General features: G+C 45.1%; 2 protein-coding genes across 12 annotated transcripts in view; one reads left to right on the top strand and one right to left on the bottom strand.

The window, feature by feature from the left end:
• Positions 1-1196: 1196 nt before the first annotated feature.
• On the top strand, positions 1197-15114 carry FAM228B (family with sequence similarity 228 member B). 6 transcript variants are annotated; one of them, XR_012579679.1, is made up of 7 exons: positions 1197-1337; positions 4665-4769; positions 6711-6782; positions 7431-7628; positions 9701-9778; positions 10156-10236; positions 12795-15114. XR_012579679.1 is itself a non-coding variant. In XM_074538022.1 (6 exons), exons 2-6 carry the CDS (start codon positions 4677-4679, stop codon positions 10174-10176), a joined length of 462 nt encoding a protein of 153 aa, XP_074394123.1. In that variant the 5' UTR covers positions 1197-1337; positions 4665-4676; the 3' UTR covers positions 10177-12245. The 6 variants fall into 6 exon arrangements, 2 of the variants coding, with proteins under 2 accessions (XP_074394123.1, XP_074394124.1); XR_012579681.1 differs by having other exon boundaries at positions 9701-9788; XR_012579680.1 differs by having other exon boundaries at positions 1232-1613.
• Positions 10778-21000, bottom strand: part of ITSN2 (intersectin 2) — an 81171-nt gene continuing 70948 nt past the window's right edge. For all 6 annotated transcript variants that reach the window (XM_014265640.3, XM_074538017.1, XM_074538019.1 and 3 more), the window contains 11 exons: positions 19348-19469; positions 18380-18486; positions 17582-17765; positions 16903-17001; positions 16584-16751; positions 15518-15730; positions 14671-14792; positions 14049-14131; positions 13821-13904; positions 13355-13528; positions 10778-12259 (listed from right to left, as the gene is read on the bottom strand). In XM_014265640.3, coding sequence (XP_014121115.2) covers positions 12102-12259; positions 13355-13528; positions 13821-13904; positions 14049-14131; positions 14671-14792; positions 15518-15730; positions 16584-16751; positions 16903-17001; positions 17582-17765; positions 18380-18486; positions 19348-19469 — 1514 coding nt within the window. In that variant the 3' untranslated portion in view covers positions 10778-12101. The remainder of the gene's footprint in view (positions 12260-13354; positions 13529-13820; positions 13905-14048; positions 14132-14670; positions 14793-15517; positions 15731-16583; positions 16752-16902; positions 17002-17581; positions 17766-18379; positions 18487-19347; positions 19470-21000) is intronic.

The raw sequence follows: 21000 nt of genomic DNA, 5'->3' as shown, positions 1-21000 counted from the left end.
GTTCCTCAGTCAGCAGCTGTGGGGAAATCGCTCTCCTCAGATGAACCCCACACTTTGTACTCTCATTGTGAAGATGTGACATGCGTCCATCCCAAAGTTACCCACCCAAAGTGTGACCACCCCTCCCTGAGCACACACTATTTTGTTAACTATGTCTTTGAGAGCAAAGTGAGGGAATTTTGCACCAATTGAGAACAAAAGTATGTTTGACTAGAGTCACTCAAGCTTCATCGAAGTGTAAAGAAATAGTCTGACAGTGAGTTAAGAGGGGGACAAGTTAGGAAAGGCCCCATGTAACTTCTGGGATGGGTTGATGGGCTGATTGTGGCTTTTCCCCTGTGGGCACACCTGTTGGGTAGGATCTCTACACATTGATTATCTCAAACTTTCACTGGTGATCAGAGCCTGTGGATCCCTTCAAACTTGTTCTTGCAGTCAGTACACTGTCGGTGACAATCTCTGCCCCGACTCTTCTGCGACAGTGACAGTCTTCTGTGATCAGTGTATTTGTTAATAAAGTGTGTTATTTCCTTAATTGCTCAGCCTGAGTCCTTCAAGGGTACTGGCAGGCAATGACAGTGGATAAAAATGACAAAATTAATAACATAGAGACTAAGAGTGTGGGGGATCCAGGAGGGTGGGGGGGGGGTGTCTTTCTTTCCAGACTGATATCAGGGCTTTGACTCTGACACGCTGCTGTCGCAAGTCCCTGGCCAGGTTAATGAACGCACGCTGGGCACAGCGGGCTGTGCTGGGGGATCCCATTCCAGGGCAATGGCAAGTGGCTGGGCACAAGGCTGTCTTCGTGCCTGGGGCGCTGACAAACCAATCATAATAATACATTAAAAAAAAAAAAAAGTATAAAGGCTCCAGGAAACACCCCGTTTTCGTGGCACACAGTTATTGGGAGATCTGTGTGTCAGTGCAGCACTGCTGGAGGAAAAAACCCTGACATTTCTGTCATCTGATGGTATCTCTGGCTGATTGCAGTTTCAAATTTGGTGGCGTGGTCAGCACTGCAGGGGAATGCAGTGAAATCTCGTAATACGATTTAATGAACTTTGAATAATAAACCAGTGAGCCGGACTGCGCCGGCTCGCTTCGGCTCGGCCGCATTCGGCTCGATTCGGCTCGGCGGAGCCGTCTTTGCTCCTGATTGGCTCCCTTACCGCGCGCTCCCCTCTCTGATTGGTGGGAAGCCTTGCCGGCGGGAGGTCTTAGTGGAGTTACCATAGCAGTGTGGGACGCTGCGCGGCGGCCGCGGAGGGATCCGGCCGCGCCGCCGTTCCGTCTGTCTTCGGAACCAGATCAGAGCTGCCGCAGCGTTGTCCCCGCAGGTGTCTGTGCCCTGTCCCCACGGATATCCGCGTCCCTCTCCCCACGGGCGGCATCTCCTCATCCGGAGAGGCTGCGGGTGATGGGGGAGGAGCTATGTTTTTCGGACACGAAGGGGCGGTGCCACTGATGTGAGGCGCGACAGAGGCGCGCTGCGCCGCCATTTTCCCCTCAGCGGGGCGGGGCCATGCCGGGCGGGTTTGGCTTCGATTGTAGCCCTGTGCCGCCGCCCCTGGAGCCTTATGGCGCTGTTTTCACCGCCCCAGTGAGGGACTCCGGTATGGGGATGGTAGATGTGGATCTTTGCTGGCCGCCGCCTCTTCCCTGGGGCCTGCAGGACCCGCCTCAGCACCGGGCAGGGTGTGGGACGAGCCGTGCCCAGAGGATCTCAGCCTTTCCCTTTCGCCCGCCTTTATCTCATCGCTGCCCCCGAAGTGCAGGGCCAGGCCAGGCCCCTCCGGGCATGCCCGCGTTGCGTGGTAGCTCGGCATTCTCACTCTGAAAGGTTCTGTTCGCAGAGCTGCCCTGCTCGCTCTGGAGACTCGTTCTCTCACTGTTCTCTGCCCCTGAGGCGATGCATGTTCTCGGTCCCTGAGGGGGACCAAGGCACCAGTGCAGGCAGCCGGCTGTGCTTGTGCACGGTGACATCCGTGCGGTGACACGTGGCTGAACACGGTTTTGGGAGGACTGAGGCATTTGTGAGGGTGCTTTGTTTGTCACAGGGAGATTAAAATGCGTTTCCTCAAAGCTGCAGAGCCCCGTGTTTGGGCACAGGGAGCTGCACTGCTGACAGTGCAGAAGAATGCATGTTTATGTAGGAAGGATTTTTAGGTTGTTCTCAGGTTTAATTATCACAGAATGGTTTGGATTGGAAAGGATCTTTAAGATCATCTAGTTCCAACTCCCTGCCATGGGCAGGGACACCTTCCCCTAAACCAGATTGCTCCAAGCCCCATCGGACCTGGCCTTGGACACTTCCAGGGATCTGGCACAGTCAAACAAATGTCCTGATACAGGACAGCCAGCCTGCTCATGGGATTTGGCATCTGCAGACTGCAACTGGTAGATTGACTAAATGCTTGTTTTATCCACTCAGATTCTGGAAATCCTTTACTCTATTTCTGTCTAAGCCTGTGATTAAATCTGTAGTTTCAAGACCTGCAAAACAGCTGCTGTCTCATATCAGTGAGCCCTGCCTTTGCAGAGAGGAAGATGGCATCTCCCAGCAAGAATCCAAAAAAAGGCAGAAAAAGAAAGGATTAAGATTCAGTAGAAGCTAGAATTATGAAGATTGGTGGTGGGGGGAAATCTGCAGCTAGAGTCTTTGCCACTTTTGGGTTCCTGAAGGCAAATTGCTGCAGAGGCACATTCTCTGTGTTTGCTCTGTTTTATCTCCCCTGGGATCCCAATTCTCTGAGGTGATCAAGCACCTCCTCTGCTTTGTGCTCAGCCTGTCTTTGTGAGGTGGAGGAAATCTGTAAATGGTGGCATGACACAGGAGCCTGTGGCACCTGTGCAGGTTGGGAGGATACTCATGGGAAGGTGTGTTGGGTTTTTCTAATGCCAAATCTATAGCCTGTCAGGTATCCAAATCTCTTCAGCCCTTGCTGTTTGCCTGTTAATTTTGTATCAGAAATTGGTTCTGTGAGGTTTGCTTTTCTTCTAGCTGGTACTGAGATTGATGTCGTTTGGATTTTGCCTTTTATTTCTTTCATATGTTCTCTGTATTCTTCACACATATGTTTGTAACTCTGTCACCTTTTGTACTAGTAGCTACTTTTCCCAATAATTTTCCATGGCCTTTCCCTAAGAAGAAAGAGGAAACAAATTCCAGAGCTCCAAGCCCTGAGAGGTACAAGACCTCTATCCTGTCTTGCTTCTTCCTGGGAAGCAAGGCTGAGAACAACTCTTTGGGATACATTCCCATGGACAAAGTACAGCTAGTGCTGAAGGGGGGGCTCCAGAGAAGGGGCTTCACCTTGGGGAATTGCATCACCACTTGTTCTCCTAATTGCTGCTTTTTAGCAATTATGCTAGTTTCCTAAAACCTATACAAATGTACTCACCCCTGGGAGGGGTTTGTGTGGACATCTTTCCATAGCTGCCTCTGAAGTCCTTCAAATAAAGATCCCCTTTTATATTACCTCCTTACTAAAATTATCTCGAGTTTCATTTCCAGTTTGGGAAAAAGGTAACACGAGGTGTTCAGGTGACTTCCTGAACCCCCTTCCAACATATGCTCTCCTGTGATTTCTGACTCTTTCAGTCAGAAAAGACAGGAAAGAGGATGCAGGAATATCCCAGCAGTTGTTTTTGTCAGTGTACAAGAGCAGGGACTATAAAATGAAACAAATAAAGATGTAGATTACAGACTTTACCTTGAATTGATGGCATGAAATTTGAATCTGCACTCCAGAGAGCTATGCTGGGAGTCAGATATTGTCACTAAAGTGCTGGATTGGACAGAATAAACTCTTAAGTGTTGTCTTCTACAAAAAAAAAAAAAAAGGTTATGTTCTATGAATACCCAAGAGTCTTTGCTGATTCTTATAACTAGATACTGCAAAAAGTAATTGAATATCAGGTGTTTTTTTTTTTTTTAATAACTGAAAGCTCTGTCTGAAGACTTGGGGTCAGTATCTGTGCAGAAATAAGCTTTTCTTTTGTTCCATTCTTTACCCAAGTAATGTTGTGAATCCGTTGTTTCCTGGAAGCAGTGTGTCTCCAGTGAATCTGAGATAAATAGGGGTTTAAATGGAGGTTCCTGTAAAGGGCATTTTGCCTCTGTGGTTGCACTGTCTCTGTTATAAATCAATCCACATATCCTGATGCCCATACTAGAGAGAAGATGGAATTTTCTGACTGGAGCTGAGTTAGCACTTCACCATAAGCTTCATCTGGTAGAACTAAGTTTAAATACCAATGAAATGTAGCCATAGTGGGATGTGGCAGTTACTTGAAAGGGATTTTATCTGACTGAAAAAGGCACAAAGGAAAGAAGTAATAGTCTGGAGGTGAAATTTGATAACTCTGAAATGTTTCCAGAGCTGACAGGCATTTTCAAATAATTTGTCAATCCATGTTCTTGGAAAGAAAATGGTGTGTGGAGATGAGGACAGACGGTTCCACCAGAGGCAGTATCTGATTGTAAACCTGATACTTCATCTCTGTGTTTTACTTAATGTGACAGGAAAATGTAGCAGGTATCAGCAGGTGGAAGTCCTTTAGAGAGCTGTATCACTGATCAGTAGGAATTGTAAGAAAATTTAGATTTTGCTGTTAATACAATAATTTTTTATGGATTGTGATGGTTTTATTGTTTTTCCCAGACTAATCCAGCCATGGGTAGTGTGAATTACTCAAAAGGTTCCTGGCTACAAAGATTTGCAAATGGGAAACCTGTGAGAAAACCCAAGCAGCAAGAGCCTTGGAAGGTGAGTGACCCCAGCATTCCTTCAGCTGTAGGTTCTGCTGGGAGCAACACAGAGAGCAGCATCTGTAACTGGGAGCACAGGTGTGTAACTGGGCCCTGTGTTGGAACTGGCCACCAATCCCACTGAAATGCTGGCAGTGTGTTCTGGTCTGGCTGTGCTCTCACACTTCCATGCCTGGCATGTGCCTGAACTCATCTGTGAGCCCTGAGCAGGAGCTTTGGGCTTCAGTCTGTCCCTCCACAGCACACTCAGAAATGGCTGTTGCAGTTGTATTAATTCTTACCATTCCATCCTAGTTTGTGCCTTGTTTGTGGAACCTGGGTGAGAACCAGATCTTTGTAAAGCAGGTTGTCTTTTTATGCAGACCTTTTTCTTTCTTTTCATTTATTCAGAGGTTCTCCTCAGCACCAGCAGAGTGGCACAACCAATAATTTTGATTTCAGCAGACATTTTGGGAAGGAAAATATTGCCAAAGGTTGACTAACACAGAAGGAAGGGCTTCTGTTGTGTGAAGGTGTGAGTGGAGGAAGTAAATAGAAATTATGAAGGGAAGAATGAAAAACTGTTATTTTCAAAGTTCAGTAAAATCTGAGAGATGTTTGTCATGGAGAAGGAGAACAAAGAATTCTAAAAATAGCAACAGATTAAATGGGTTTTATTGAGCTCTTGCATCCTTTTGAGTCAGTTTTAATAAATAACTTGCAGTTTGGTGTGTGGAAACGTTTCCCATAAAACCTGAAACAAGCGTGTGACTAGTTAGGATCACAGACTTATGGAACAGCCCAGGCTGGAAGGAACCTTGGGAGATGTCTGGCCCAGCCTTTCATGGGAAAGAGACACCAGGTGAGGGTATCCAGCTACCTGCCAATTGCACCTTGAAAACCCTCAGTGGTGGGGACTCCACCACATCCCTGGGGAGGTTGTTCAGTGACTGATTGATCTCACTGGAAAAATTTATTTCTTACATTGAGATGACACCTCTGCCAGTGCAACTTGTACCTCTCATCCCCTGTCTTCTGGTGGAGTTAGAGCCTCTGTCCTCTTTGTAGCTGCCCTGTAAGTAGCACTGTGATGAGGCTGCCCCTGGGCCTGCCCTTTTCCAGGGAGAAGGGACTTCATTCCTTCAGTGAAAGGACACCCAACTCCTTCACATGTGTATCATCCTGAAGGAAAGCTCTTCTGTTCACTGGTGATGTTTCTTAGCTGGAGTGATGGCCATATCTTTGTACTGCTGACTTTAGAAAGGATCTGTGACTAGATGAAGTAAATTCATCAGGCATAATACAACATATCAGTTGTTTCAAATAGTAGGATGTAAGGGTCTTGAAACATGCCAGAAATTTAGATTTCCTCTTTCTCATTTGTTTTTGGTGGAATTTTTAAAACTTCCTGTCTCTTCCTTGCTTGCTCTGATGTGTGATGTCCTGCTCATCTCAGTGTAATGAACCTTTAGGAGTGTGCAGCTGGTCAGCAGGGCCAAGGCAGACATGACTGAAAACTACACCATCAGTTGGAATTAAAACTCAATATTAAGCCCAGGGAGTAGCAGACCATATTCTATGCATAAAATACATGATATCCCCAAATGATAGATCTGGTCTGCATTGCCTGAATTCCTTGTCTGGAGTGCAGGAGTTAAAGAGCCACGTGTTTGGCACAGGTGAGAAACAGTGGCAAGAGGGAGGGGGTGTGGCCGTGGTGAGGAGCAGCCAAGGAGGCTGAGCATGTACATTCCAGTTCTCCTTCCCGCTCTTCCTGTGCTCTTCTGTTGCTACTTAACCCAACTGTTCAGAGCAAATCTTGCAAGGATTTGCCAGCTGGATTGTGGTATAATGTGCCTTTAATCACAACATTAGTAATTATTTTGAATTCAAAAGTAAATTTAACTCCTGCCCTAAGTCCTGATTTCACCTCATGTAGGCTTTTTTCATGTTTTGTTAGGCAGTAGCTGATCAAAGCCGAGACATCATTGCTTCTGCTCAGTGCATCTTGGACAGAGAAAATTTTGTGAGGGTAAGAAGTGTGCTGTTTTCTCACTTGCTGTGTGCTTTCCTGCATGTCAGTATCTTTAGTTCCTAAACAGTGATTCTTGAGAAAATGTTAATTGCTGTATTCTTGAAAAACTATTTTAGAGTTATGAGCTTCTATCTTTTCAGTCCACTCTGGATAGGACTGAAATAGCAACCCTAAATGTGAATCCCAGGTGACTTGAACTGCCTGTTGGCACTAATATTTGTTCTGTGGGTGTGGTGATTTGTAACAGTGGTGCTGTGAGCAAAGGGCAGGAGGGCTGCTCTGATCTGATCCAGCAGATTGCCAGTGCTGCAGGGAAGGTCCTTCTGCTGCCTGTCTTGCACAGTCTGGTGCTTGCAGCCCCCTGTGATTTCTGCTCAATAACCTGATGGGAAAAAGTGAGTCATTGTCTGCCAAATTTGCACCACAGCTTCAAAAATTAAGGGTCTGAATGCCAGAGCTCTTGAAAGGGCAAGCTTGGAAATAAGTGATGAGAAGTGGAGAGAGGGAGGAGCAGAAGGAAGGGCTGGAAAATAGATGCCTTGGAGCAGTGAGCAGTCAGGTCAGCCAAGCTGCAAACCTTTACACGTGGAATCTTATTGATCAATAGTTTATATGGTTTTTATTTTCCATTTTTTCTTACTTAAGGAGCTGGACAGATATTTGAAGCACAATGATTTCCTAGATCTGAGAAAGACAGAACTTCTGTACAAAAAATATCTTGATAATGTTTCAGAGCCACTTATGCAAAAAATGAAGAAAAAAATGGACAGCCAGTCAGAGAAAGAAGTGTGGAAAAGGAGACAAGAACAATTCTCTCAATATTTAAACTACTTTACAAAGAAGGTATCAATGAGAAACCAATTTTTGTCATGGAGGGCGTTGTATACAGAGGGTTGTGGACGAGTTCAGGGGTTTAGCTGTTATTTCCTTCTTGTGAAGTAACTTGGAGTTCAATTCTACCTTGTCTGTAACTTACTTTTCTGAAGGACTTCCATAATGGTGATGTTCCAGCTGTGTGTGTTCACCAGCAGCTATGAGCAGCAGCATTGCTTGGTGCAGTGAACATGTGCTGGGCTCTGAATATGGTGAGACAGAACACCCTACTGAGCTGTGTTTGCCTCTGTGGGCTGGACAATTTAGTGGGAAAACCTTGAGTTCTGTCAGCTCAAACCAAAGGCTGAGTGAGCAGGGTGTGGGCTGCACTGCCAAGTCTCAGGAGTCCAGCTACAGCAGTACTGCAGCTCTGTGGGCAGAGCATGAGTGAAATGATTTTGTCGCCTTGGGTGCTACTGATGAAGCTTCATAAAAGAAAAAATATGGGAACAGGAAGATACAAACAATTGTTTGTCTTCATGCAGGTAATGGACCCAACTCATGGATTTTGTAGTTCTGTGTGTTTCAGTATTCACAAAAATTGCAAATTGCAGTCACTGTAGAAAATACTTGTTCGTTTTCTTCATTTTGCTCTTAATTTCACACCTCTCTTGAATATCAGATCCCACAGCTAAACTTTCTGCATCTCAGGAATGAAAAGAAAGAGAAAAATAAAAGCAGTTATGTAATCTGCCACAAAAATAATACTTTATGAGAGCAGGCAGTTGTTGTCAGTGGAAACCACTGCACAGTGGAGTTGTGAGACTGTAAACAACCTACTTATCCAGAAATGAAAATACCATGGGAGCTGTGTTGTTTTAAAGAGACCAAACTACTTTTTTCAAAGGCCTGATATGACAGACCCATGCATTTAAACTGCATGGAATGAGAAAGAACTGGAGCAGTCCTGCTGCCGAAGTCCTGGGTTTGGGCTGTGCTGGGGGTACTGCACATGTCTGGGTCTGCATCAGTCCGTCTTGCAAGCTGCTGTGCCAGGTCAGCAGTTTGCTGGGTGCCCTCCAGAAGCAATGGCTGATGCACTGGGATGTGTCCTTTTGCCTGAAGGGGGGCAACAGGATCAGTGATCATCTTCTACCTTTTCTCCTTGCTCGGTGCTGTCAGGTCTGTCACCAGCATGTCTGAGAAGCAGGCTGAGGCCCTTCATATTTACACATTATTTGCATAAGTTTGTGTTAACTGTGGCAGCATATGATAAATTTTGCAGAACTTGAGACACTTGTGTGGGTTAGTTAATGTGGTTAATTCTGGATGTGTTTTCCCTTCCCTCCCTTCTTTTTGCCCATTTTCTTTTGCTCCTTTCCCTGCTATCAGCCTTCTCCTCCACTTGTGGTAGCATTGTTGATGAGATGGAGCTGTGGCCTGGACCAGGAGACCCACAGGTTCAGGTCTTTACTCCAATGTATAGATGGAAAAGTCAGCTCATGGACCCAGACATGGAATTCTGCTATCTTGCAGACCAGTGACCTGCCTAAGGCTGTGGCTAGTGAGGTGTCACTCACTCCTGTTTTTCCTTTTCTTTTGAATATCTGTCTTGCTGACATCACAGAATATTTTGAGTTGGAAGGGACCCAGAAGGATCATCATGTCCAACTCTTAAGTGAGTGGGATCAAACTCACCACCTTGGTGTTATTAGCACCATGCTCTGACAAACAGAGCCAATCTCAGGGCTTCCTCCTCTGGAAAAACATTTTCCAAAAAAAAAAATATTCCATTGTTTTGACTGTCCTAGTTAAGGTTAGCATTTTAGCCTGTCATTATTTCTGAATACTTCATGAAATAATTTGTTATATATTTATGCCTGTGATAAATTAAAACGGATGGAGGAATTTTCCTGTTACAGTTCAGTCACTTTCTTTCTGAGGTGCAGTGTATGCAAATTGGGAATTCTTTTTCACAGAATTCAGAGATTTCAACCACCTCTGGTGCTGTGTTATGCTGTGCTTGGCTCTGTCCCACCCAGGCTGCCTGCTCTCACTGTTTTAACCACCAACAGCTGACCCAGTACCTGCTTCTCCCACAGGGTTATGTGTTTTTGGATGATTATGACCCATCAGAGTATGATCCATTCTTCCAGAAGACGCGCACAGACTGCTGGAAGGTGTGAGCAGGTTTGGAGTCCCACTTTGACCAGCAGGAGGTTAACAGAGCATGTTACTGACGTGCTGCTCCAGGGGAGTGTATTCTAGTTTTAATAACTCACTCCTACTGCATTTAAGCCCCAGAGTGTTTGAACATGGTTTTCACCAGGAACACAGTCTGGATCTAAGCCCAGTTTTTGAGACACAGTAGCAATGGCAGGGGGAGGTTTGTTTTCCTCATTTCAAATCCATCATGGCAGCATGGAGGGGATGTCCTGTCTAAGGAAGGTTGGAGAGTTCCCAGGCATGCTCAGTGTGTGCTGTGTAGAAGGAAATAATCTGACAGCTCAGCTGATCTTTACAGAAGCATGGCAACAATTTTTCCTTCTCTTTAAAGGACGAGGAACTCATCAACTAGCACAATGACAGAGAGAGCCAATGATGTCACCTGTGCTCCAGCTGACCACAGCCATCAAAGGTACCCTTTACACAATTAAGTTACATGCACTGCCAAAGCAAGTGAGAGCAGGCCAGGCAGGTCTTTAGGCAAACTGCAATAAACTTACTGTCTTAAACATGTAGTTCTGAAATGTTGTTACCCCACTGCCAAAGAAATGTCTGAGATGCTGCTCCTCTTCTTCCCAGATCCAGCTCAATGTTCTACAGGCCAAAACCTGCTGTTTTAGGAGGTTTAACTTGGGCTGAGCTCAGTAAAGACGGTGCTGGTGTTCTCTCCTGGAGACAGTGTCCAAGCAGTAAATCACTTTTCACATACATCGTGGGTGTTTTGAGAAGGCAGGAAATAAGCAGGAGAGAGGAGATGGGAAGTGGTGTACAAAACATCTGCTGCTTTCTGCAGAGCTAGTGCTGAGCAGCAGCTGCTGCCAGTGCCCTCAAACCTGACCCTCTTCTGTGCCAGTGCAGTCCCACCTCCCTGCTGCTGCAGCTGACCAGAGCTCTGGGCTCAGAGCCTGGAATTTTCTCTGTCCTCCAAACTCCCATTGTACAGACACAATCTCTCAAGAGTTGCCAAGGTTGGGTTTTATTTAGGATTAGAAATACTGAACCACAGAAAACTGTTAAATGTAACAGAGGTTGACTGAGTAATAGGAGGGTGCACAGATGGCAACTGGGTGGGAAACTGCCAGACTTCAGGAGGAATTTCTGCACCCGTGGAAAACAAGGGCACAGGCTGCTCAGAACTGCATGCTGTGCTTCTGCAACAAAGCAGTTTAAAGGAGGAATAGAATGGTTACAATGTAACAAATATTTATAAACAAACCTTTTTTTTTTTTAAAACCACCCCTGATTTGCTGCCAAGAGAAAGTTTTTGCTTTCATTTCAACCAGTTCATTTTACAGTTTATATTGGGGTGACAGCTCCCCAGAACAAACCTTTAAAACTTGTGATAAACTTTCCTTGAACAAGTCCTATAAGCTTTTCTTATTATTTCATATTCCCCTGTACAATAAAATATATTTTTTTAAAATCACTATGCATCAATAAACATCTGTAGACAAATTAATAAACTTATATTTTACTCTCTATATACATGTTGGCAATGTCAAAGCTTCAAGGTTCACATGGAGGTCTGCAAGACCAAGGAAATGTACACAAATAACTTATACTTAGGAAAAAACCCAAAGAGCTGAAGAGTATTTTGCCACATTGTTGTGGGTCACAGTATTTAAAATACTTTTTTCTAGCTATTCTTCACAACCACATTGTCTCAGCAGAGAACGATAAATCAAACTGAAGCAGAAAGAAAAATCAAGTAGCAGTTACTGATTCCAGTGCAGAACTAAAGTCAAGTAAAGAACTATGCTTGAATCGTAAAAGAATATACAATATATTGGAGACTTCTCCAGTGCTAAGGCTTCTTCAGCATTTAACCGTCAAAACGATCATCCTGAGATGTGAAAATTCCAGTGGATATCACTTTTAAGATTTCAAATGGAATGATTTCTAGTGCTGAGCTTAAACCATTCCTCAGTCTGTCTGTCAGACTAAGTGGTAAAATATACAAACAGCTTGGTGCCACATTTCTACATAATATTTTTTATGGCCCTGAAAATGGAAACATTGGCATCCAAACCCAAGATATTCCAAAATAATAAAAAGGCACTGAGCAATAGTACTGTATTTACAGTAACATTAGTATTTGCATAGATCAACAACAACTGGGAACACTGCAAGGAACTAAGCACAACCAGGAACTAAGAGGAAACACAGAAGCAGCAGGAATTCTTGCTTAATAACCAGCATGGGACAAGGAATCTTTTACCAGAAGATGTTCAGGCTGTTAGCTTCAGTTGTCCTTCATAAATTAAAAGAAAAGTGTTCTTAGAGGAGTGTTTTCTGATCAAAGAGCTGCAGGTCAAAGCGCACCCACACTTCTCCTGTTGGAACCTCATGCAGCAGTAGGTGTTTAGTTGTGGGGCCTTTGCTCTCTTGTTCTGTTCTGATTTTAGCTACTGGAACTTCAGTGCGACCCAAAAAATCTGTTGGGCAAATGAATTAGAAATTTCATTAGGCAGAGATATTGACCATAAAAAATCTGAGTGAGGCAGGGTAATGCAATGCTGTGGGGTACATGCTCTGCTCCAGAGCACTGCTCCCAGGCTTCCAGTTGGATGGACCCCAGCCCTGTGTAAACCAGCCAGCAGTGATAAAAAGGGGGCCTTTTTAGAAGAGAACAATGCTATGGAATTAGGATGTCACAGTTTGACCTAAGGGCTTTAAAAATACTCTTAGAAAACACCCTTTTAGAAACACAGTTTCAAATATTCTTCAGTTTCAGAGCTGGCTGGTCAGAATTAGGTGATGGAACTTGTTTATAAATCAGCTGAGGTGCTCAAAGACAGTAAAAAAATCAACTGTTTTGGCTCAGCCAACTTTTAATTATGCCTATATAGCATGCTTTTTACTAGAATGATCTTCAACGATTACTAGTAGGTTTACAATCCTGTTCAGAAATCATAAACTTACTGTGTGACTATTTCTTACATGACATCTTTTGTGTGTGTGCATTGAAAGGTTCACCATGGACTGAAAAAGAAGACTCAGCTGTCCAGCAAAACTCACATTAACTCACAGGAGAAAAGACTGAGCTATGGTTACACACAAGGCATCTCAGGTCAAGGCAGTTCCCTGCAAATTTGCAATAATTGACTGTGTGTCAGAGCCCTGAAAAAGCACTTAACCTTTCAGAGAATATGAGAAGCAACTGACTGCCAAAAACGTGCTCAGTTTCCAAGCAACAAGAAAGCTGATCAAGCTGTTGCTGTGAAAATATAGCCCAGGACCTTATTTTTGAGCACCTATTGTGAGTAGAACTGCTGCTTTCAACTTGTCTGTCCCCTCAGTCTGACAAGAAAATAATTGTGCGTCTGATACAGAAGCCAGACTGGGATCAGATCTGACTGCCTGGAGTTACTGGCTCTGGAAGGCTGTGGAACCTCCTGAGTACTGAGGCATTGTTTTTACACAACACTTCTCAGGCAGCAGTCAGACCTACTGGCTCTTGAAACTGCTGCTGAGGAACTGGGTACCTTAGCTAACAAAAAAACATTCTTTGCCTAAATATTCACACTTACCATCAGGTGAGAACTGATCCCTGTCAAACATGGTGATACACAGGACATCCTGATACAGATCCTTGATGAAGAACTGGCAGTTGAAGTTCCACTTGGGATTCAGGGTGTCCTGCAGGGTCCTGGTAGTGTAGCTCTGTGAGCCCATGCTGATCTCACAGTATGGGTTGCTCTTCCCTAAACACAGAACAGGGAGTGAAACCCCTCTGCAGAGCACAACCTCCCCCTCCACCTGGAGCCTGCCTGGACACACATCAATGCTGCTGCCAGATGATGTGGATCAGGCAATCCTATATTCCAGAGCAGCACAGGGCTGGCTCTTCACTATGTCCTCTGAAACTAAAGAATGACTATTTCATATAGAAACTGTAGACAAACCACAGGGATTCCCAAATGACCAACTGCTCTCAGCAAGCCTTTCCAAATGTTTCAGGAATAAAACTGCTCTGAGACTGTTTCCCTCACTTACCATTGGGCTTACAGGCCTTCAGTTCTGTTGCTTCAATCACTTGCACCATCAAGCGTCCTATTCCTGAGGTTTTCTGTGAACGAGCTGGGAACAAAGAGGTCAGAAATAAACAGATTGGTTGGAATGTAAGAACTGGCCATAGATCTGAAGGAGACACTGGCATCCTCCAGAAAATGGCCTGCCCCTGTATCCAGGTGGATAAAGGGAAATGCAGAACTCAGTGGGTACCTTGATAAGCCTTCTCACGCTTCCTCTTCTCCGTTTCAATGTATTGCTCTGACGCTGCTTTGATTTTCTGGACCCAGGCAGTCCTGCAGGGAGCAATCCCTACAGTCAGGGTCATCCCACAGACAGCAAAATCTTCAGTGACTCTGCCCCACTCTCCTTCCCCATTCTCCCCTCCCTAAATTTTAGAGTCATCACAAATCAAGTCAGGTCATGGACTAAGGTGATGGAGTTTTTGGACTTAACCTTATGCCACATTCCAAATCGGTCTCAATAAATGGACATGGAGCTGCTGTTTTATCAGACTGTTGGGTCGCATTAAAGACTGCTCAGGACTGGGGAAGAGCCCTATGGGATGCTGGATTTTGCAGCCCTAAACTGTTCTTCGATACAAGTGAAACATCAAGGAGCAGCAGATGTGGCTGGATGCCACTGCAAAAGCTGCTACAGAAGCAGAACAAAATCAGAGAAAACTTCTCATTCAAATGAGAGCCCAGTGAGTATATTTCCTGGCCAAGAGACAGCTCTGTTCCTGAGCTCGGAGTCCCTGTGTCAGCTCACTGGAAACACAGCCTGCAGCATCAATGAACTAGTTTAAGCTCAGATTTGCATTTTCACTACTCACCGCTCATTAATGTTGTCAGTTTTAAGTGTGTAAACTCTGTCAATGTGTGATATGTGAAAAACTGGCTCATCACTTGAAGGGTCTGTGGGCAGCTTCACAAGGACTTCATTAAGGAAAACCGGCTGAAAGAAGAGCAAATGTCACTGTGGCAGCATCATCCTGTGACAATAGGCAAAAGCTGGCTGCATGTTTAAATACACTGTTTTACTGTAGGGAAAATGAAAGACTTAGGACACAGGACAAACAATGAGATCACTATGTAAGGGATGCAAGAAAGGGCTGAGAGAAAAATTTCTCTGGCAATTCACCCCATTCTGCTTTCCTAGGCAAAGAGCTTTGTGAAAGGGGAAGGAGTGTGCAAGCAGAGCTGCAGTGTGGAGCTCAGAAATCCAGTAATCTCTCAGGTTCCCTGAGGTAAAGCAGGCCCAATACTTAAGCTTATGTCTCCAGTTTCAAAATCTTGGGAACACACACTGTACGGGCACAGAGACTAAAATTTTGCATCTTCTGCTGTTTTCTGAAGGACAGGAATTTTCTTCTGGATGCAGGAACCTGTGTAAACTGAAGTCAAGGCTCCTGCTTCTGAACATCCCACTCAGCTGTTCAGGCCTGATGCTATTTCTGCCCTTTTCCCCCAAAGTGGATGGAAGTGTTAGTTAAACCAAGATGCAGAAATATGTCCTTTTCTGGGTACTAAGCCAACGTCATTTGTGCAAGTTGTTTGCCAGAACGTGCCCTTGTGACAGCAAAAGGGGCCACACAGCTAATGCCAGTGGAGAGCAACACTCCTCATCAGAGACCAGGACTCACTGTACCAACACAACCTGGAACACCTTGACTCACTCACCATTTTGTACATTTTGAACTGGGAGTTGGATTTAGGGCTGAACAGTTTATCGGATCCGGAAGACACAAACTGTTTAACCATGTAGGTGAGCAGCAGGAAGTCATTGAAAAGGAATCCATACAGCTCCTTGCTGCTCTTGGCCTTGTACAGCTTCCCACTGTGCAGGAGCTTCCGTGGTCCCAAGCAGTTTGTGAGGGAGTTGAACACGGGTTGCTGGGAAGAGACAAAACCCATTAGCAGCAGCAAGTCTGTGCAAACATCAGCTCCTGCTCCTCTGCACTGTGGAGACTGACCAAGCTGCTGAAAATGTTCTTCTCTTTTCTTTAATGAATTCCATTCTAAATGAAGAGAAGGGAACTGTTCTGTGATCAGCCATGGCCACAGCACAACTTCCACCTCAGAGGAGATTTAAGCTTTACCAAGAACACACACACAGAGATGACCAGATGGAGGTATTTACACTGCATGGCCCCTTCTGTGTTGTCCAGAAGCTGTGTTTAAGAAGAGGCTGCACAGGCTGCAGTCAGGTCACCTCTTGGGGGTGATTAGGTGATGGAACAGGACAGACCTGGGTCTGTCAAGCCATGGTTCCTTATGCAGTGGAGAACTGTCACACACCCACCTCCATTTGAAGGCTGTCCTGAAAGGTACAGGAGCCTGAACACCACATATCCTTGCAGATCTGAGGGCAGCTGTTCCCTGCCTGCTTGAAGGAAAACCCTAGGAAGCACACACTAAGTGAAATCCTCCATAGTAACACCTGACTTAGCCCAGTGGCAGCATGATCAGGAGTTCAGAGAGAAGAGTTATTTCTGTCTGTTTAATGGTCTAAATGGCACCAGTTTTTAAGCTGATAAATCAAGATTTCTCTGCCACTATAGCCATGCAAAAACAATGGTTCATCACGTTATGGCTGTGAGTAGGATTCAATAAAAGCTTCCCTGCCTAGAGCTCAGCAGTGGATCATGCTCCAATAAGGGATGTCAGCAAGGACTCCCATTCCCTCCCTGGCCATGCTGAAATGACTCTGAAAAGCCCCAGCCCTGCAGGGCATCAATGCAGGTACCTCAGCAAGGCCTTCACACTGGACGTGGGCCTGGATCCATTCCAGTCTGTCCGAGTTCTCCTTCTCACGCACGCCCTCATTCACCTGGGAGCACAACTCCTCTGCACGCTCCAGGGCAAGCCGGAGGTTACTGTGGTCCAGGTGGTTCTCTGCAGTGTTCTCTAGAATCTGGTGTGGATCAAAGAGGGGAGAAAGCAAGATGAAAACAGATGTAAGCCTGTCGGAGAAATCCCCATAAAGGGACAAGCCTTTATCTTGGCTTTTGCTACAGAGATCAAACTCAAAGTGTTCACCTACAAAGCCTCATTGGGGTACTCACACTCTTTATGAGCAGGGGGTAGCGCGTTATCCTTTGCATGGGTTTCAGGAGGAAGCTGGAGAGGGGCATTCCTTTGCACCGAGGGTCCAGGGCAAGTTTCTGTGGTGCAACCCAGAGATTTAGCAGAGACACTGCATTAGTCATCAGAAAACAGTTGCATCACTGGCACTGAATACTGGAAATTCTCTAAGCAGATTCATTTTTCCAGGCATTCCAAGAGATCTTTGATTTTTTCAGTATGCAGATACTACTTGTATCTAGAACAAACAGGAAAGCTGGCAGTGTCATTGCACCCAGTTGCTTTGCCAGCATAAATCACAGGGTCATTGCTCATACAGAATCCTTACATTCAAAACTGTTCCAGCTTTTATTTTGACACCACAGGCTCCACTCAGGTTGAAAAAGAGCAAAGCAATGAAAGAAACAAATGCCTGATGTCAACTGTTCTGGCAATTTTCCTTTTATGGCCTAAGTGAATCAGCTAGAGAGAAAGACAGTGTTATAAATAAAGAGCACACACAGTGTTAGCCATGGTCACCATGTAAATACACCTTGGAAGCCTCTTAGCTATTTTTGCAGGATTTTACTCTTCTGGCTTATTTTGATGTGGTGAATTCTGGTTAGACGGGCTCCTGTCATTGAGGAAAGGAGAGGGCACAGCCGCCACCGAATGAGATACCTTTAAGTAGTCTTTGAAATCAGCATCTTCATCAGTTTTCTGCTGCAGCAGGGCCGCTCCGTTGAGCTGGCAGCTGCAGAAGCGGATGTAGGCCTGCATGTGGGACAGCTCTGCTGCCAGGATGTCCCCGATCATCTGCACCGGCATCTTCTCGCCTCCCGTTTTCTTACGCACCCGCAGGGCCCTGCAGACAGGAAAGAGATCAGCATCCAACTCTGCTGCCAAGTCACAACCTTACAGATCCACCTCTGAAAGGACACAAACCTGGCAGGGGAATTTCCTTACACAGCACAGGCTCTTCCAGGAGATGCCAGGGTCCTGCCTGAAACCCCAGGAAGTCACCCTGACAACACCCTGAGCTGAACAATCTCCCTGATGGGGTCTGGGGGACTGGGACTCTCCTTTGAGGTTTCTGCAGCATCAATCCAGCATCAATCTCTACATTCAACCAGAATCCCATTCAGTGAGTTACTAGCCACTGTATCTTTCTAAAGATTATTTTTAAAGAATAAAAGGTTGCTTTGCAGAAAACTGGGAAGAAAAGCTTCCTACTTTTGTGTAGGGTCTGTTTCTAAGATATTACAGCAAATGTACATCTGTTCCTGCTGTTGATTTCTCCCTCTCTCTTACTATAGCTCCTTTTGAAGCAGTCTGACTGCATTCAGCTGTTCTGAATGCAAGCATCTACAGGAAATAATCAACAAGGACAGAATATTGACTGTAAACCCAGCAAACTTTCTGGGGAAAGAATGACAGAATAATGAAAAGGAAGTGTTAAGACTGTAGGTAAGTACTCACTTCAGTAACTTTGTATTTGACATGATGAGTTCCTTCCAGTTAACAAAGATCAGCCCCATTTCTCCTTCTGTGAGACAGCCTGAATCAGCCATTGGTTTCTGGAAAACCTGCAGCCAAAAAATGAGCAATTCTTCAGAGAATAGAAACAGCTCAGCCTCTCACTTAGGCCAGCACTGACTTTTTTTGAATGCTCAGTGTCTAATTTCTCAGCAGTTGACAGCAATTTCTTACTAGCACTTGTGACAGCTGTTTCCCCTGAGCGTGTGACCCCATTCTGACACTGGTACCAGCACTTGCAAAGCGAGGACAAGCACTGGGACCTGCAGGCTGATAGCTCAGCAGGAGAGCATTCCTGTGATTTCAGGGTCAGTCACTGCACAAATTACACTCAGGCACTGCTCCGCTCCCCTGACCCAGAGCACTCAGGGTCACCCTGTGTGCAGAGCCACAGCTGCTCTCAGGGGCCCTCAGCACCTCATCTCTGGGGAGCAGAGCACCCCTGTGACTCAACTATTTAACATCTGCCACACTTCACCACACCATTGTTCTGTACAGAGAGGTCAAGTTGGACACCCAAGAGCGCTTAATGCTGGCCTGTCCCTGCCCTGCTGAGGGAGGTGCTCTTGCTTCCAGAAATAAGACTGGGGAGGAGGCACATGAAAAGCTTTTATGGTGCTTCTACAGCTTTGTGCAGCTCTGCTCGACACCGGGCCCCAACCCATCATCTTTTTACTGAGCCCCAACACAAGAAGAGGATTTGGAAAACAGGAAGGTCTTTGTAAGTTGATGAGTTTCACAAAATGGTGCCTTTGCCAGGCGAGCAACCACATATCATTCACTGGAAAGGGAGATGCCCACACACCTTTCCTCCTCCATCAACTCACAATTCATAAGAATCCGTTTATTGTTATTACTCAGTATAGAGGTGCTCTTTTGCCAAATGCACTTTCCCATCCAAGCCATCTCACCTCTATGACGAGCTGCAGGTCATCCATGTACCTTTCTTCTGTCTGAATGAGCTCGTGAATGTAGCCCTGCCTTTTCCTTTCCATGGGCTGCATGGTGTCAAGGCTCTGGAGATCAGCACACCCTGCAGGAAATAAGTGAGGAGTTCAGATCCCACTCAAGGCATTAAATCTGATAAATTAACAAAATTGCACCAGCATTCAGCAGTCTATGGCTCAGACTCTACAGGCACTAATAAACCCTCTCTGCAGCAGTAGTGGGTTTCAAAATCAAGTGATGTAGCAATCGTCCCCCTCCCTTCTTTGTGTCACTTTTCAGTCTATCACCTTTTTACTTCTTTGAACACCCCTTGTACTATGATGCAGAATAAGAGTTCCTGACATCTTGCCACTCCATTTGTCTCATGACTTTTCTCACCTCTTCTGCCACACTGATTTGAAACTGTGATTTTTTTCTTACCTTGAGCAATGTCTTTTTGGACTTGATGACCTTAAAGGTCTTTTCCAACCTTAATGATTCTATGATTCTAAGTTGTCTTTTGTGAGATGAAGTCATAGAAAATGTAGCTGGTCCTGACTTAAGACATTGCACTTTTAATCCCCACCCCATTTCTGAAGTTCTTTGCCTTACTTATTAATTTATGATACTAACCACCACTACAAATTTGTAAAGCTGTAACACAACATTGTAGTTGTGTAACTCACAGCTGCACAACTTTTTTTTTTTTTTCATTAGCTGGAAACATATTGAATTATTTTCATGCATCAGGGATGAAGAATCAAAATCATGCAAAGGAACACACTGACAGTCAGTGTCACAAACCCCATGTCAGAACATGCAAACCCTGCAGCTTCACAGGACTCTATCTCTAACTGGATGTTAGTAAACAAGACAGCAGTGTTCAAACTTTGAACCAAAACCAAACCAAAAACTGGTAAAACCAGAGTGGTGAATGTGTTTAGCTGGGTAAAGGAGAGCACAGAAAGTCAATCTGATCCCTCTGTCAGCCATCACACAGCAGAATATTGCAAAGCAGCAGGAGGGGAAAAAGGAAAAAGAAGGAACAATTACAGAATGTTTGAGAACATCCATCTATCCCTGGGTGTGATGGCATCAGGCTGCAATACCAGGTGAACTGTGGGTTTGGCAGGACAGCAGAAAGGGCATCGCAGGGACTCGCTTTCATCCGGCAGTTCTAGAGGAACAATACTCCATGAAGGTTCACAGGAGTTGTGAAAGGCACAATGACCTACAGCAGGAAGGGCTGTGTGTCCCCTGGCACCCTGACACTCCTGGCACACAAGGATGTGACTATTCACTGCCAAGGTATAGATCTGCTCATGGGAAGGTGAGTTAGTAATAAACTTGAGAGAAAGAAACAAAGAAACACTAAACATTAGGCTGAACTTAATGTGACAGTGGCCTAATGGGAACCTCAAAGGCTCCTGAGCTTCCAGCTACATCAGCATCAAGGTGCTCTCAAAGAGCAACTGTCAGCAGGAGATAAACTCTTGCCAAATGAAATTTTAGGACACCGTAACAAGGAAACACTTTGAACAACACAAAGAAGTAAAACAGCAGCAAAGACAACAGCTAGATTGAAAATCAGGACTTTTCAGTTCTGCACTCTAAGGAGGATCACAGATCTTAAACTT

Source organism: Zonotrichia albicollis, chromosome 3, assembly GCF_047830755.1.
Source record: "Zonotrichia albicollis isolate bZonAlb1 chromosome 3, bZonAlb1.hap1, whole genome shotgun sequence".
NCBI lineage: Eukaryota > Metazoa > Chordata > Aves > Passeriformes > Passerellidae > Zonotrichia > Zonotrichia albicollis.
The sequence above is the reverse complement of the archived record's forward strand: the minus strand, read 5'-3'. Positions and strand labels throughout refer to the sequence as shown.

Bases quoted from the DNA above. Each gene is read 5' to 3' on its own strand.
- FAM228B (XM_074538022.1), top strand. From the start codon at position 4,677: ATGGGTAGTGTGAATTACTCAAAAGGTTCCTGGCTACAAAGATTTGCA. The intron at 4,770-6,710 runs GTGAGTGACCCC...ATGTTTTGTTAG, and splicing joins AGCAGCAAGAGCCTTGGAAG to GCAGTAGCTGATCAAAGCCG. The intron at 7,629-9,700 runs GTATCAATGAGA...CTTCTCCCACAG, and splicing joins TAAACTACTTTACAAAGAAG to GGTTATGTGTTTTTGGATGA.